Below are 14,727 nucleotides of genomic sequence, written 5' to 3' on the forward strand. Positions count from 1 at the left end.
TTTAAAAAGTACTTACATGGATTAAAGTGAACTGATGAATAAACCTCAAAACATTGTCATGAATGGGAAAAAAATATTGAGTGATGTTATTATAATGGAGTCCTATATGGCCTGGTGCTTAGCTATACTATTTAGCACCTTGCAAACAGAATGAACAACTGCAGAAATTGTGGATTGTGGAGAGAGCACATCAGTGATGCGGAAGAGTTAAGCCATGTTGCTAACCAGTATGACTTTCATTGTCATGAAATACAGAGTCCAGAGTATAAAAGTTGTTATTCCTAAATATAGGATGTGTTCTTCTGTTAAGAAGGGTGGGTTTTTTTCCTGAAAATAACTGATTTTCATGGTGGATAATCAACTCCTGACTTCCCAGACCAATTCTAGATAGCAGACCCATGACAATCCAGAAAGTGAAACCAGGAGAATATAGAGCAGGAGGAAGTATATTATTTCTTCAGTTAGAAGTTGTATCACTGTTACAGAAATCCTGTGCCCATACTTCAGGCAGGACACTGAAAAAAATTATGGAAGACTCAAAGAGAATCGTGAATGAAATTTTTATGGTCACTATTGATATGCTAAAAAATTTCACCTGGAAAACCAGAAATAAAATTGGAGATAACAGCAATGTTGGTTAATGGTATAGCTATTATTTCTCTTCATCAGTTGGCCTGTTCACTCTTACATTCCATCATTGGCATAATAATATGAGGAACAGCTGCAAACTTTCACAGTAATAGGTACAATCGAATCTGATGTGTCTAATTAATTTTTGGTCCAACAAATTAGTTTTGTTCTTCATTACTCTCCAATGGGAGGAAGACATTATATTTCATTATGTTTTTGTCTTCAGGAACAATGGACCGTTACAGGTCGCACGCTTCCCTTGTCTATGTTCTAATTAGTTGAACTGACAGCATTGTTACAGAAACACCTGCAGTATATGAAATAGTACACTGGTACCTTGGATGACATATTTATTACTTCTGCTTAAATATTATATAAAGAAATACAAAACTAATGCTGTTTGTTTCCCCAGATCCCAATGATTATATTAATTTTATCAAATGTCAGTAGTTAACATTCATCTGTATCCAGTTTTTTTTTTAATCATCGAATTCAAAAGCATATATGCTATTTTGACATTTAAAGAAATTATTACTTTTGCAGTTGTAATTGTTGGGCAGTGATGAGTAAGGGCAAACATCCAGGCTGCAAACTTTAAAAGGTAATTTGGAAACAGATTGCACCTTCCCCTAGAAGAGAGGGAGAGCATAAAATCCACTGAAAGCTCTCCCCAGGTGCTCTGCAGTTTGCTCTCACGTCCTCCGTTCTCTGGAGACTGGTTTCTGACCTCAGAGAAGAAAATGCAATCTTCAGACTTTTTGGATGCTTAGCAGGAAGCAGTTGATCTTTTCTTGAGCCCAGGAGTGTCCGCTCCCGAAGCTGGTGTCTCTGAAGCACTTCCATGCCCACTTTTCTCCATGGCAGCAGTGATGTTACCTGTTTGCTCACCATACCGCTGCTTTTACCTCTCCTCCAAAGGGCACAGAAATTAACTGGAAGTTAATGGCAATTAGAGCAACATCAACTCCCATGCTGATTTCTACTGGAAAATCAATTGTGTTCCTGGAAAAGCATGCCATAGAGTGCCTTTTTCTATTAATTTTACTCTCAGCACTTCCTCTTTCAGCACTGGGGTGCACCTATGGATTGGTTCCGTGGGCAGAAAAAAAGGGGAAAATCCAATGAAAGAGCCACCACTCCCTCCCTTCTTTTTCTTGTCACAGGTGCTCACTGAGTTTTATTCTCACTTACTGCATCAGGGCTGGAAACCATTGGGCTTTGGCAGTGGCGACACAAAATAGAAAAGTACAGGAAAGGATGGCTGCAGCTGCCAGGCTCTGACGTTAGTAAAGCTTACCAGCATGGCCAGTGCAGACTGGTACATGATACCGGTACTGGTGTACTGCCTTTTTATGTATTAGCAGTTGTAGTCTGTCAGCATCCTTCTGTGGGACCTATTTTGTTTGCGGGAGGCCTGTTTTGTTTCTTGCACAGAACGAATGAAAGCAAGCCAAGCTCCAGCACAGCCTCAACAGTCTGTTTGCAAAAGCAGACAGTCATCATTACTAAATATTGACATGGTGCTGAAAGAGAGAAAGCTTAATAAAATCACCAAGATCATTAACAGTGCGATAACAATGTGATGCAGTGCATCGCATTTCTTCCTGAGTAGCTCGGTGCAGGTCGGAGCCCAGCTGAGGGCCTGAAGCTGCGTCTTGGCTGGGGCAGCACTGGGGCAGAACTGGGGCAGAACTGGTCCCCACGCTGGTGGGGCAGGCTGGGGCAGGCAGGGCACGCTCAGCCCAGTGGGCCCTCTGGGAGGGATCCTCGCTCGCAACTTGCAACTCAACTGGTGTCAACTCTCGGTCTCCTGCAAAGAGGTGTCCGTGCAAATAGAACCGGAGGTGTCAGGCTTCTCACATCTGCTTGGGCCAACGACCTTGTTTGTTTGCTTTAGGCTGAAGCCAGTGTGCTGACACCGGGGCTGCTCTGTTGAAGGAAGCCAGTGGTAAATTTAGCTGTTGCTGAATTCTAGAAGAAGAATGTGTGTGTTTTCACAGCAAGGCATAATGCTACAATACTTTTAATAATTTCCTCTGAATGACCATTTCAGTGTTTTATTGCCATATTCTACTACCTTTATATGTGTGCGATAGACTCTCCTAATTGAGAATCAGAGTGTTTGCATCTTTTTTGTCTCAGTAGAGTCTCACTACTCTTGCAGCTCTTCAGCATGCATAGAGGCATCTGATAACACTGCATAAACATTTCCAGGATTGAGCTACATAAATGCTTTCACCAGAAATGATGGATAATTCCTTCACCAATTTCAAAACTGCAGATGTGTGCAGTTTATATCAAAAGTACATATAATCACTATTCATATTTTTTTGCAGAAAAAAAGTGCGGCATTTTCTAATTTTAAAACTAACCATTTTTGACAAGGGAAGGTTTGAAGTAGAAAAGTGCTGGCCCTAGAGCTATATGTTTTACCATTTCCTGAATTTCCATTCACATTTTTTTGAATGTTCATTTTCAAGCCAGCCATCAAGCTTTCCTTTTGGAAAAGTTCCTTTTTAGAGAAAGAGGGGGAAAATCCAATGGGAGCATCTACTGAAATTTACAATTTTCTAATGTAATATATACAATTTAAGATCCTATATAGTAATTTTTGATTCATGTCACTTTAATTGGTATTCCTCTTCATAATTATTGCTTACAGGTTGATGTTAAGAATTTTTCATGCATAGTCTAGGTGAAAAAAGCAGTATCTGTTGCTGTGATTGTTTAGAACTTACAGTTAATTACATGATTTTCTGCTTTGTGTCAAAGCTGTTGCAATGAGGATTGTTTTCCCCTTGAAATAATAGCTGGAAAATGCATCTTTGCCACATCTGAAAAGATACATATTTTAATTTTTGTTTTTTACTTTAAGTTTGGAAATTCTAGCGTGCTCCAAAGACAAATGAGTTAAGTAAGAATTTTTGCATGCTGACAACAATGAGAGAAAGAACTGTCTTTTGATTTGTGGTATATTTTGTATGTGGAATTCTCATTTGGAAAAAGCTATTTATTGATTGCTTGACTTATTTATTTATTAATTGGTTTCCTGGGATCCATTTTCTCATCACTGTGTTCTGCCTATACTTATATAAAAACAAACCAACAAACGTGTATTATTTAAAAAAAAAGCTCTGGACTATCATCAGTTAGATTACTTGGGAGAGTGCTAAAGAGATATCTTTTCAAATATATGTTTGCAAAATCACAATGGATTATGGATTTACTTTCTAGAAGCATTTGTTTTCAGGTGTGCATTGGTACTCGTTACAGCTTTCCTACTGTAGATAATTCTTTTGAGGTGCATTACCATTTGTGGGTTTTTGTTGGGTTTTTTTTTAATTATTTTCATTTGCAGTACTTGGTTCCTGATTGTATTACAGAATCTGTAATAACATTCACTCAAATTTCTTTTCTGCAGGAGGTCGTAACGAAGTTGTCATCACTGAAAATAATAACAGCATAACTGAGCAAATCACTGATGTGGTCAAACAGCCTGCCTTTATAGCTGGCATTGGTGGTGCGTGTTGGGTAATTCTGATGGGTTTCAGCATCTGGCTGTACTGGCGCAGAAAGAAGAGGAAGGGACTCAGCAATTACGCTGGTAAGAGCAGGAACTATTTATTACTATGTCATCAGGTTCTGTCACATGAAGAGAACAGGTCCTGTTAAACCTACTTAAAACCCATGTTGAACTTAACAGCAAAGGTGGCCTGGGTGAATTTTGTATGCTTGTTTTAAATGTATGCTGTGAAAATGCTGGTGTATGAGAAGCTTTAAATGCATTGCTCAGTACCACATTTCATCATTATCATAAGACAGTCTTTGTTTTCACATCTCCAGCGCATCTAGCATTAAAAAGTGCAAAGAGGATTAACCATACCTCTTGCTCCTTGCTCAGAAGGCACTCTGTTAGTGGTCCAGTTGCATTTATGTGCTCAAATGTGAATTAAGTCTAGACCCTTACAAGGAAGGTTAGAAAGAGTATTTGGTCATTTTCTTCATTCCCATGCATTTCCATGTCTTCGAAGCCATGTGCATGGGTAATGAACAGAGGTGCTTAATTAGTGAATCTATATCTACAGCTGGAGAAGCGTGTGATGTATTAGAAAAGCGTGGTCAAATTTTACCTGTGGCAGAAGCCATAAAATATTCCATCTTGGAGGTAGAACACCTTGGAATTCCCTCACAGTGTGATCCCTCTTTCACTAAATGTGTTGCTCCAGTTACAAATTAGGTTTTTAAAACTACATTTGCAAAAATAAATACAGTTGCCAAATGAAAATATTTTCTTCCTCCCTCAACCTGTTTGTTCTGTGTATTATTCTGTGCTTCAAGATTCTGATGGATTTTTAGGAAGTCAGATGAATTACCATAAAATGGGGCACTCTGAAACCTAATTTAACATAGAAAAGCTTTTCTTCAAATATTGGGGCAGGTTGTCTTGTAGAGCTTATTAACATTTAAAAAAAGAAAACATTTCTTTTTTGAGCGAGATTTGCACAGTTGTGGACGCAGCATATTGAACGTAAACATTATATCACCCTAAACTTATACTTAGCACTCTTCTATTTACAAGTTATCACGTGTGAACCCAAGGACACAGGTTCCCTAGGTGGCTGAGCATCTCTAATAACTTGCCAAAACCAAGTTCATTCAACGTTCATTCCCTGCTCATAGCCAAAGAGTCCTGTGCCCCCTCCTCTTGGCATTAGCCATCATCAGATTCCTCAGCGTCCTGACTGGGCTCACCAAACCAGAAGGAAACTATTCTATGCTGGTTTTCAATCCTTCCTGGATTAGTTTTTCACTGGCTTAGTGAAACTGAGCAGCCCAAGAAGAAATCAGATGAGCAGTGGAAGCAGAGGGAGGAGAGACCCTTTCAGTGGCTCTTGGACTGACAGGTTTCTGTGGAACCTCACCTTGCATCACCACGTGGCCTGTATCATTCATAGGTTAAGCTTTTTGTAGAAGTGTTTTTTCTTTCCCTTAACAGCAATGGCTTTCTACTCTTTGAGGGGTGGGGTGGTGTTAATTAATTGAGAAACTCATATATATCACACACACCTACACATGTGTTTATATGAAATATCAGTCTAGATCCCAAGATTTGTCATATTAAGAGACAGCTGTTTTCCTGTTATTCTTCTTAGGAAACAGTCTTATACATAAAATTTTGGACACAAGCTAAGTTTACTCTTTTTTTAAGAAGCAGAATTATTAGTCCTGTATGTGAGTTTGCATGTTGGGGGTGGGGCAGGGAGAGATTAAGAGCGAAGTCTTTTATACTTTAAAATGCGTAGCTGTAAATAATTATAATAGTAATTATAAACAGTGTGTCTCCTGCAACTCATTCCTTCTCGTGATGTTTGCTGCATCTGAGTGTGATGTGAACATTGCATCATGACACACAATTGCCATCATCAGAATTATGAAATAGTGTATGCTTTCAGCAAGGAAAGTTGATAGCAGATCATGCTTCAGATTTCATCCTGTTTACAAATCAGAGAACAGCATGTCCACACAGAAAAACTTCAAATGTGACTGTCAAAATTCACTGCTCACCTTTCCAACCATCATTTCTCATTGGCTGCTGGCTGGTTAGTGCTTTAAGCTCAACTGTTAATGTCCTGTTTATGATATTCAACCACAACTGAGTAAATTCCAGAGGAAACTCGTGCCCTGCAATCAGTGCTTATTATCAGGGTGTGTAACTCACAATGTGTTTGCTTTCTTGTTTTGCAGTTCAGTCCTTCACCTTCACCCCTGCAGGTACTGTCCATTAGTCTGTCTCTTACCTCACCAACACATCATTGCAAACATTAGCTATATAAGTGTTTGTGAACATGTGAGATATGCAGAATTAAAATATAAGGAGAAATACCTCTGTTGCCTATCTACGATAAAAATGTAGCATTCATTCTCCTAGTGATTCCTGGGGAACAGAAAATGCATCTCCATTAATGTCTCTGTCATTATAATTCTGCATACTTCTTACTCATCTAACTCCTCAAAATAATGCAGTTACGAAACTAATTTGCAGGGCAAGATGCTTGAACTAACTTAACATAAACAAGCATTAGTCCTATGTAACTGAATTCTGATTTTAAAGCTCAAAAAAAGTATCTCAAACATTTTTTAAGATATAACTGGAGAAATGCAACTTTCTTCCACTTTAGCTGTTAGTTGTATATACATTGGCCTTACCATGAGGTGTTCAGATCTTCAAGCAATTCAGTGATTAACCTATGCATGCATTGCCTTTATAGTGTTTTTGAAGTTGAAAAATTTGCTTTTGTTCTGCCTACACAATTCAAAGCTGGTATCCTAGTTTTTGTATCTTTAATAAACATAGCATACGGTAGACCATTATCGTAAGGATGATTAAAAATATGTAAAGAATAAATGAACTGTGGCTGAAACAGCAGGTTGCAAACAGCTTAGTTAACATATGGATAGCCAGAAAAAAATAGAGTATACAATTAATAGTAATAATTAATACAAATAATTAGCTTCTGCTCTCATAACTAAGCTCGAAATTCAAACCTTCAAAATTAATTATACCTCAGTGTTACAGTGTAAAAGGCTGATAAATCTCAGCATTTTCCAGCGGAGAAGTTTTCTGTGTGTAGCTTGGCCCCTCAGTTGCACTAACCAAAGCTCGCTCTTCTCGTGTCCCCTTGGCCACCCATGCGATAGAGCCAGTCTTCCTACTGCTGAACTGGTCCTCAGGCTCCGCTTGGTGCTTTCTCACTCTTGCTTGTCTTCAGCCACAGCTTGAGTGTTCAGTTTAGCCGGAAAGAGCAGATGAGCGAAGGTGGTGTCTGCCCCAGGGCCCTGTGACATTGTGAGGGAGAAGTCACCTCATGAAGAAGCTCTGGGGGCTCAGAAATTGCTCTTCTGGCTTCTGGGCAGGTTTGTTCAGTTTGTGGCACAATACATCCTACCCTAAATGCTTTACTTGCTTTTCTTTGAGGCAAAACAGGTCTTTTTTTTTTTTTTTTTTTTTTTTTTTTTTTTTTTTCAAAATGAAGTAGTGCGTCTTTGCATTTGGTTCCTATGCCTATGCCACGGTCAGCTGTCTGTAACTGTAGTGAATTTGTCCATTGCCTTTGTAGCGTACATTGGCATGACACAGGGTTGTGCTGGAGCCACGGTGACTGTGCATGATACAGTGCAGTTGATCCACATGTGCTGGGCGACTAGGCTATGTCAGAGGCACTGCCAAAAATTCACTTTTTTAAAAATAGTTTTGACACCTCACGGACTTTATAGAACTATAACTGCTGTTTCCTGGCCTATAATAATTTCTGGAGGCACTGAGAACCTAAGGCATCCAGTAGTCAAGTCCAAAAAATACATAATTAGTTTTGGTTTTTTTTTTAAATTTGGTTCTTAAGTTCTTTTTTGTCTTTATACCCAGAGTTCCCTAAGAAATATTGTTAGTTTTCTAATATTTGAGTTTGCCATTGGTAACATCTCTTAGACAAACATACCTATGCTTGTGGAGGTTTGGTGACACTCACAACCGCATGTTCACAGAATCACAGAACGTTCAGGGTTGGAAGGGACCTCTGGAGATCATCTAGTCCACCCCCTGCTGAAGCAAGGTCACCTACAGCAGGTTGCACAGAGTCACGTCCAGGCAGGTTCTGAATGTCTCCAGAGGACCCTCCACAGCCTCCCTGGGCAGCCTGTACCAGGGCTTTGTCACCCTCAGAGTAAAAACATTTTTCCTCATATTCAGATGGAATTTCTTGTGTTGCAGTTTGTACCCATTGCCCCGTGTACTTTCACTGGGCGCCACTGACAAGAGCGTGGCCCCATGCTCCTGACATTTGCCCTTAAGTCTGTAGAAGGCTTGTCCCTGATCAGGTGGCCTGTAGCAGACACCCACAACAGTGTCCCCCATGTTGGCCTGCTCCTTAATCTTTACCCATAAGCTCTCAACTCATTCTGCATCCACCCCCAGGGAGAGCTCAATCCGTTCCACTTGCTTCCTTGCTTAAAGAACAACTCCACCACCTCTTCTTGGTGGCCTGTCTTTCCTAAAAAGCATACAGCCATCCACAGCAGCATTCCAGTTATGTGAGTTTGTTCCCTTTAAAGTTGTGATTCATAAACAGTTTCGTTTCAGATCTAAATGTTTAGACAGTGGTATGTAGCTTTCAGAATCCCATCAGATACAGCTGTCAATAAAGTTCTACTAAAGATGAATTTTTCCTAGTATACTCAGATTTTAGAAGGTGCACACTTTTTGTTTAGATACCTGCTTTAAATTCTTCCTTCAGAAAGTTTCAGAATGTGCAGAATTGACTGTGTAGAAAGAGAATTGAATGTGTTAGTGGAACATTCATATACTTAGTCTATTTCAGACACAAAACAAAAACCTATTTTTTTCAGTTATTTCTGATTAAATTTGTTTTGTTTTGTTTTTCTTCAGTTGTATATGTGTAGAACTTAAAAAACTAAAAATAATTTAAAAGTCTGGATTCTGCAGTTATATAATTACTTGCTAAAAATGTTCTTTTTGGGTAGTTTTCAGCTTATGGGTCATTCACTAGAACTATTTGTTATTTGTATTTTGTTATTAGGCACCTAAGAGGTATAATTTCTGCTGTGTGACTAAACTACTGTAGTACTCTGTGCACAAGAGCAAACAGCAAATGACACGCAATTGGTAAAGATTTGTACCGGAGAAGAATAATTGATCGAGTTAAATTCGTTAAGCTTTCTGTCTTTGTGAACATTTTCATAAGCACTGATCAATTGCTCAGATGGTCACAAATAAAGTGACGTTGAAAATCATAGCTAAATCTTTTTACTTACTATCAGTTGAACTGATTTCAGAAGTTACTGAGCCACAATTCTGTACACCCCTATTCCTCCACTTCCCTTTCCCCCATCATGACTCACCAGGCACTGATTCACAGTAATACCAGTACTACGAAATATATGATTTTCAACTATGTTAGTTAGATTACTACTGGTAAGTGGTAGCGTCATCATCTGCAGCTCTACAAGAAGTATACTTTTTCAAGACCGTGACATACTATCAGCAAACGCAAATCTGGCACAGAGGCACTAAATACAAATGTTGCCCCTTTTCAGTCATCTGTTCTATGAAATAAAGGATGGACTGGTCTTACTTCTGTGAGTTTCTGTGAAAGCTAAAGTACTGCTGCATTGTTTTGGTATTTTTTTTTTATGCTTACCCTCTATGCAGATTGCCTGGATATAAACACACACTGTAAGTTTCTACATGGTACAAGAAAAGATAGATCACACAGAAGAAATATCTGACCACTTCTCATATAATAGATAAATTATTTCATTCCCATATTACAGTGACAGAACGGAATTTGTTTGTTTTGGACTGGAAGTTACAATTCTCTTTTCATATATTGGTATAAGGACTTATACAGCAAAGGCATGGAACCCATTTGTAGAAATAAGAGAAATTTCATTTATCTGCTTATCTTTCCTGTGCCCTCAAACTCATTGTTGTGCCAGTACCCACTCACCTGAATACTCAGGTGTTTTCAAGTGTCTAGACCATCAGTCATGCAAACAAAATAAATATGTATTTTCACTTATGAGTAGGTAAGCTTATTTAGTGATTAGTGCTCCTTGGGATTAAAGATTTCATGAAACTGAGTAAACAAAACCAAATGAAAAATAGATAGAGAATTATGGAATGCCACACATTTTATGTGCAACTCCTGGAACTGTTAAATGAGGATAAATTATTTGACAGAATCATCCAAAGGTAGACAGAAGATTTGATGGAATTTTTATATTCTGATTATCTGTTCTGTGTTAATGCTTATTAAAAGAGAATTAATCTGCATTCATATTTGAGGAACAGCTTATCAGAAAAGGAATGAGACTTGACTGGCAACATTAAAGTTTTCATTTGCAGTAGGAAAATGTGGCCTACTAGAGATAGTCATAAAGAAAGCTTTCTAAAGCTTTCTTGCCTCAGAATGTCAACTTACTGTACATTCGTATTTTTCCAGTTCTAGCAGGCATGAAGATTAAGTTTAACCTTGTCAGACAATATTAGTAAATGGTTTGGGTACCTCCTTATATATTTAACAAAAAGCATGTGAAAAGCTCCTTAACATATGCTGTTTTTCATACAAATATATACAATGTAATTTACTTAAATATTTATGCATTTAAAATGCATTTTGGATTATATTTCTGCATTTTTACAGCCCTTGAAGTATAAGCTGGTGGGGATTCCTTCAAAGGCTTTTTATGCAGAGAATATTTTTTTCATCTCCTTTTGAAAACCAATCTCATCCCTGCAGGTCTTCAGCCTTTTTAAGAACATATATCAGATGCAAAGAGTGCTGAAAGAGCTTTTTTGCTTCCTCAGTGATAAAAAGCAAGGGAGATGGGTGGGTCAGTGGTAGGGACATCCTTCCCTTCCTCCTCTTATGTTACCCCTTGAAATTGCTCTGCTTCTTTTTGAAGTGGAGACAGGATGAATAAAGCCAGCTGTCTGTGTGTTTTATTTTTACAGTGACATCTACAAGCCTGCATTGCATTAAGTATGCTCCTATTCAGGCGTTTAGACTTGTTTTGTAATTGCAGAAATCAAACTGCTGGCAAAAATGCTGACAAAACGTACGGCAGGAATGATAAACATAGTGCTTGTGTTGGCAGCCTGACCATATCTTCTGTTGTTAGCTGTCTTTCCTTTCACAATATTGATGCTAAAAGAAAGGCACCTTCTCTATCCAGCCCCAGGTAGCCCATTTATGGGTGCCATCAGGAATATGATTTTTTTTTCTGTAACATCCTGATGACATGTCCACATTTCAAGAGTAATTTTAGCAAGCTTAGTTGTTACGCCAGAGCCTTTTCCACCAAGAACAGTAACTAAGATACTTCCTTGTTTGTTTTCTCATGAAGATGATAACCATCTGTGCACTGGTATATAGGGTGGAGGGTGAATGAAAGAACCTGTATTCCTTCCCCGTTGCATACACATCACATAAGCCAGGCATAGTCTTCCCTAGGAAAAACATCACTGCAAGACAAGTTCTGAATCTTTCTTCTAAAAACGATGTTTGTATTGGGAGGGTGTAAGATTATTTAACATGGGGAAAAAAAATCAGGAAACAGTTGCTACCACCAGGATACACAGATAGAAAAGTAAATGCTGTGATACCTGTCTCTTCTCAACAAGCGTATATGCTACAGCCAATCTGTAGCAATTATGGCTCTAGTGAAGAGGGTTTGATGTTGTGTCTTGATATGTTTCTCGCAGCATGCCTGGGAGTTTCTTCCATACCTCACTGCACAGCAAGTAAAACGTGCCTGGCAAACCTTGCTGCAGTCTCATACTAGCTCCCCCATTTTAGCTTTGTTTTATAAAGGTACACAAGGGATATAAATATTTTGAAGACCACAGGTATAGATTTTTCCCCATATGACATGCATAGTTAAAATCTCACACACCTGTATGTGCTGTACAAGTGATGACAACATTACTTTACAATAGTCTAAACAAGAGCATTAATCCCAAGAAGTTTTCAGAAAATATGTTTTACTGGAATTCCCTTAAATCTGTAAACTTTATTTATAAGGGTTGTTACTGAATGTGCCTTTGTTTCCCATTTTCCTTACTTCTTGTCACTTTGACACATGTGGAAAGTTGGGGAAATGGAGTATTAAATTTGAAGGGGGGGAGGGGAAAGGAAATAGCATCTAATGTACTTTTGACCAACAAGCTTTGAAACACAGCCAGGCAGTACCCACCTCTTTGCATATTCACACGTGATATCCACAGCACTTCAGATTATTCACCCTTAAGTAACGAGTGATACAGTCAGTTGACAGCCTGTTAGAAGCAATGTGAATGAAAGTAGCTTCAGCTCTGAAATTAATTAGCTGCAATGTTTTACAATGTCTTGTTTCTCAAAACAGACATTTATTTAATACTTCCCATACTTGCATTTTTATTTTCTTTTCATTAATTGTTTTGATCACATGCTTTCAAAATTCAGCTATTAACCATTTTGATTTGACATATGACTGCAGTGATTTTCTGATATTGATATTAGTCTGTTCTGCAGTGAAGGATAATTAATCACCCTACCCAAGCACTCTTCCAGCAGGGCTTCCAGAGGGGCCAGTTTTTCCCCTTTGCTGAATGCAGACTGTGAAATTACCTAGGAGTTAATAAAGTGACAAGGATACCATAAGTTGTCAGAAGTATTTTCCCAGTGAGTTTACGTCATCGCTTTTTTTTTTTTTTTTTTTTTTTTTTTTAATGATCACAGCATTTCTATTGCTTGTAGTAATTTTGTCTCATTAGAATGGTGTATAATAGGAAGCCTAATCTTGAATTAGTGTAGTTTGGACCAATATTTGGAAAATCATGCAGGTACTCTGGGAGCTATAATTTAACGATGGGAATATCTGTCTTACAAAGGTAAATACTATTTCCAAAACAAGGACTATTTTAAATTAAACTGGCCACGACTCTTCCATTTCTCCCTGAAATCCAAACCTTCATCTTGTCAGGGGCCTGTAAGGATGCAGGTGTCCAGGACATTGATACAATTTAATAGTCTGCCTTATCTATGCCTGGCAATAAATAATGAGATATCGCCACTGAGAACCAGAGTAGTCTGTTGGCCTTGATTCAACATATTTGCCAGTGCTTAAAAAAGGAGCATCAAATGTTGTCAATTAGCATCTCACCAGTAATGTGGGTTTACCTATATTGCCCTGAAATGTAATCCTGTTATTAAGATAGATAAGAAACAGGCTGGGTTTTGTCAAACACCCATGAACAGAGCATAAAAACAATTGTCTGCCTCTGAATATGTCCTTGGCATCCCCCATGGCAAGACTGGAAACGCTTTTTCTTCCCAGTGATACTGGTGTGTATGCATTTATGTGTGGGTGCTCGTTCTTATACTGTACTTCTAATGGAAATGGTACAGCTGTATGCTTTTTTTTCACCCCTTCAGCTTTAATAGAGCTGCCACCTCTTTGTATTTGTCCTGGGAAATGGCATATTTGTGTGGTGACATTATATTACTGCATTACGACATGATGTTATTAACTCACTGGTGCAATGTCATTATGTGCTGAAGCAAAAGCATGCCAAGAAAACAATTTCATCACATGGCTCAGGCTTGCAACGCAAAGTCATATGAAGAAGGCTGTGCTAAATTCAGGCCTTTTGCCCAGGCGGCCGGTTTGCCTTGCAAGCTACAGAGCAAATTGATGTTAATCAGTAACATGCAGTGAAATCCTCAACAAATTGTAACCCTAATGTGTTTTATCCTTTTCTTATAATTTCTGTACTTTATTATGTGATGATGCCAAGGGGCCTCCAATGTCAGACACTGAGCAGTTTGAATTTTACTTTTAATTATTACTAATGGATTTTTCCCTGTCTTATATGTGTGTGCATATATGTGTGTGTGTGTATGTTTGTTTGTTTTGTTTTTCCAACCAAAACACAGTCACTTTCCAAAGAGGAGATGGAGGACTAATGAGCAATGGAAGGTATGTTTCTTTGCATAAAGGTCTTTCCATCATATTTATTTCTAAAATTAGGGATCTGAAAAATGCACTTGGGTGATAACTGATCATTGGGAAGACTGACAACACTAGGAGGAGTTAAGTAGCTTACCACAAGGTTTAATGACCTATCTGTTGTGCACTTTGGAGGAATCAAGCCCAGATGTTTCATATCTCCCAGATGCCCTGGAAGAAATGAGTAGTAAATATCACAAGGAATGTGTTCATTTGTTACCAGGATGTTTATTGCATTAATTAGACATTAGCAAATGAAGTTGCTGTTGTTTAAGACTCCTTATTGGCTCCCCCTAAATTGCTGTGAGTGAAAAATTACACTTAATCGATCACAAAATAAATGATTCATGGATGATGAATAGGCTGTAGATTGATAGGACTGGATTCCACAACTTTGGCTACTCAATTGAAATTGATAAAAGCTGATAACGGGCCCATATATCCTCATCTATTTTCTCTTTGCCAATATGGAGATTGTAATTAGGCCCTGGTAATAACTTCCAATCTCCCATTTAATCAATATTTTAGCAA

The 14,727-nt window shown here is 38.3% G+C and overlaps 1 protein-coding gene across 9 annotated transcripts in view; it reads left to right on the forward strand.

The window, feature by feature from the left end:
- The window catches only part of ROBO2 (roundabout guidance receptor 2), a 476,615-nt gene that overhangs the window by 408,308 nt on the left and 53,580 nt on the right, over positions 1-14,727 (forward strand). For all 9 annotated transcript variants that reach the window (XM_040582899.1, XM_040582900.1, XM_040582903.1 and 6 more), the window contains exons 18-19: positions 4,052-4,234; positions 14,124-14,166. In XM_040582899.1, the coding sequence (XP_040438833.1) occupies positions 4,052-4,234; positions 14,124-14,166 (226 nt within the window). The remainder of the gene's footprint in view (positions 1-4,051; positions 4,235-14,123; positions 14,167-14,727) is intronic.

The sequence above is a fragment of the Falco naumanni genome, chromosome 2 (genome assembly GCF_017639655.2).
Source record: "Falco naumanni isolate bFalNau1 chromosome 2, bFalNau1.pat, whole genome shotgun sequence".
Lineage (NCBI taxonomy): Eukaryota > Metazoa > Chordata > Aves > Falconiformes > Falconidae > Falco > Falco naumanni.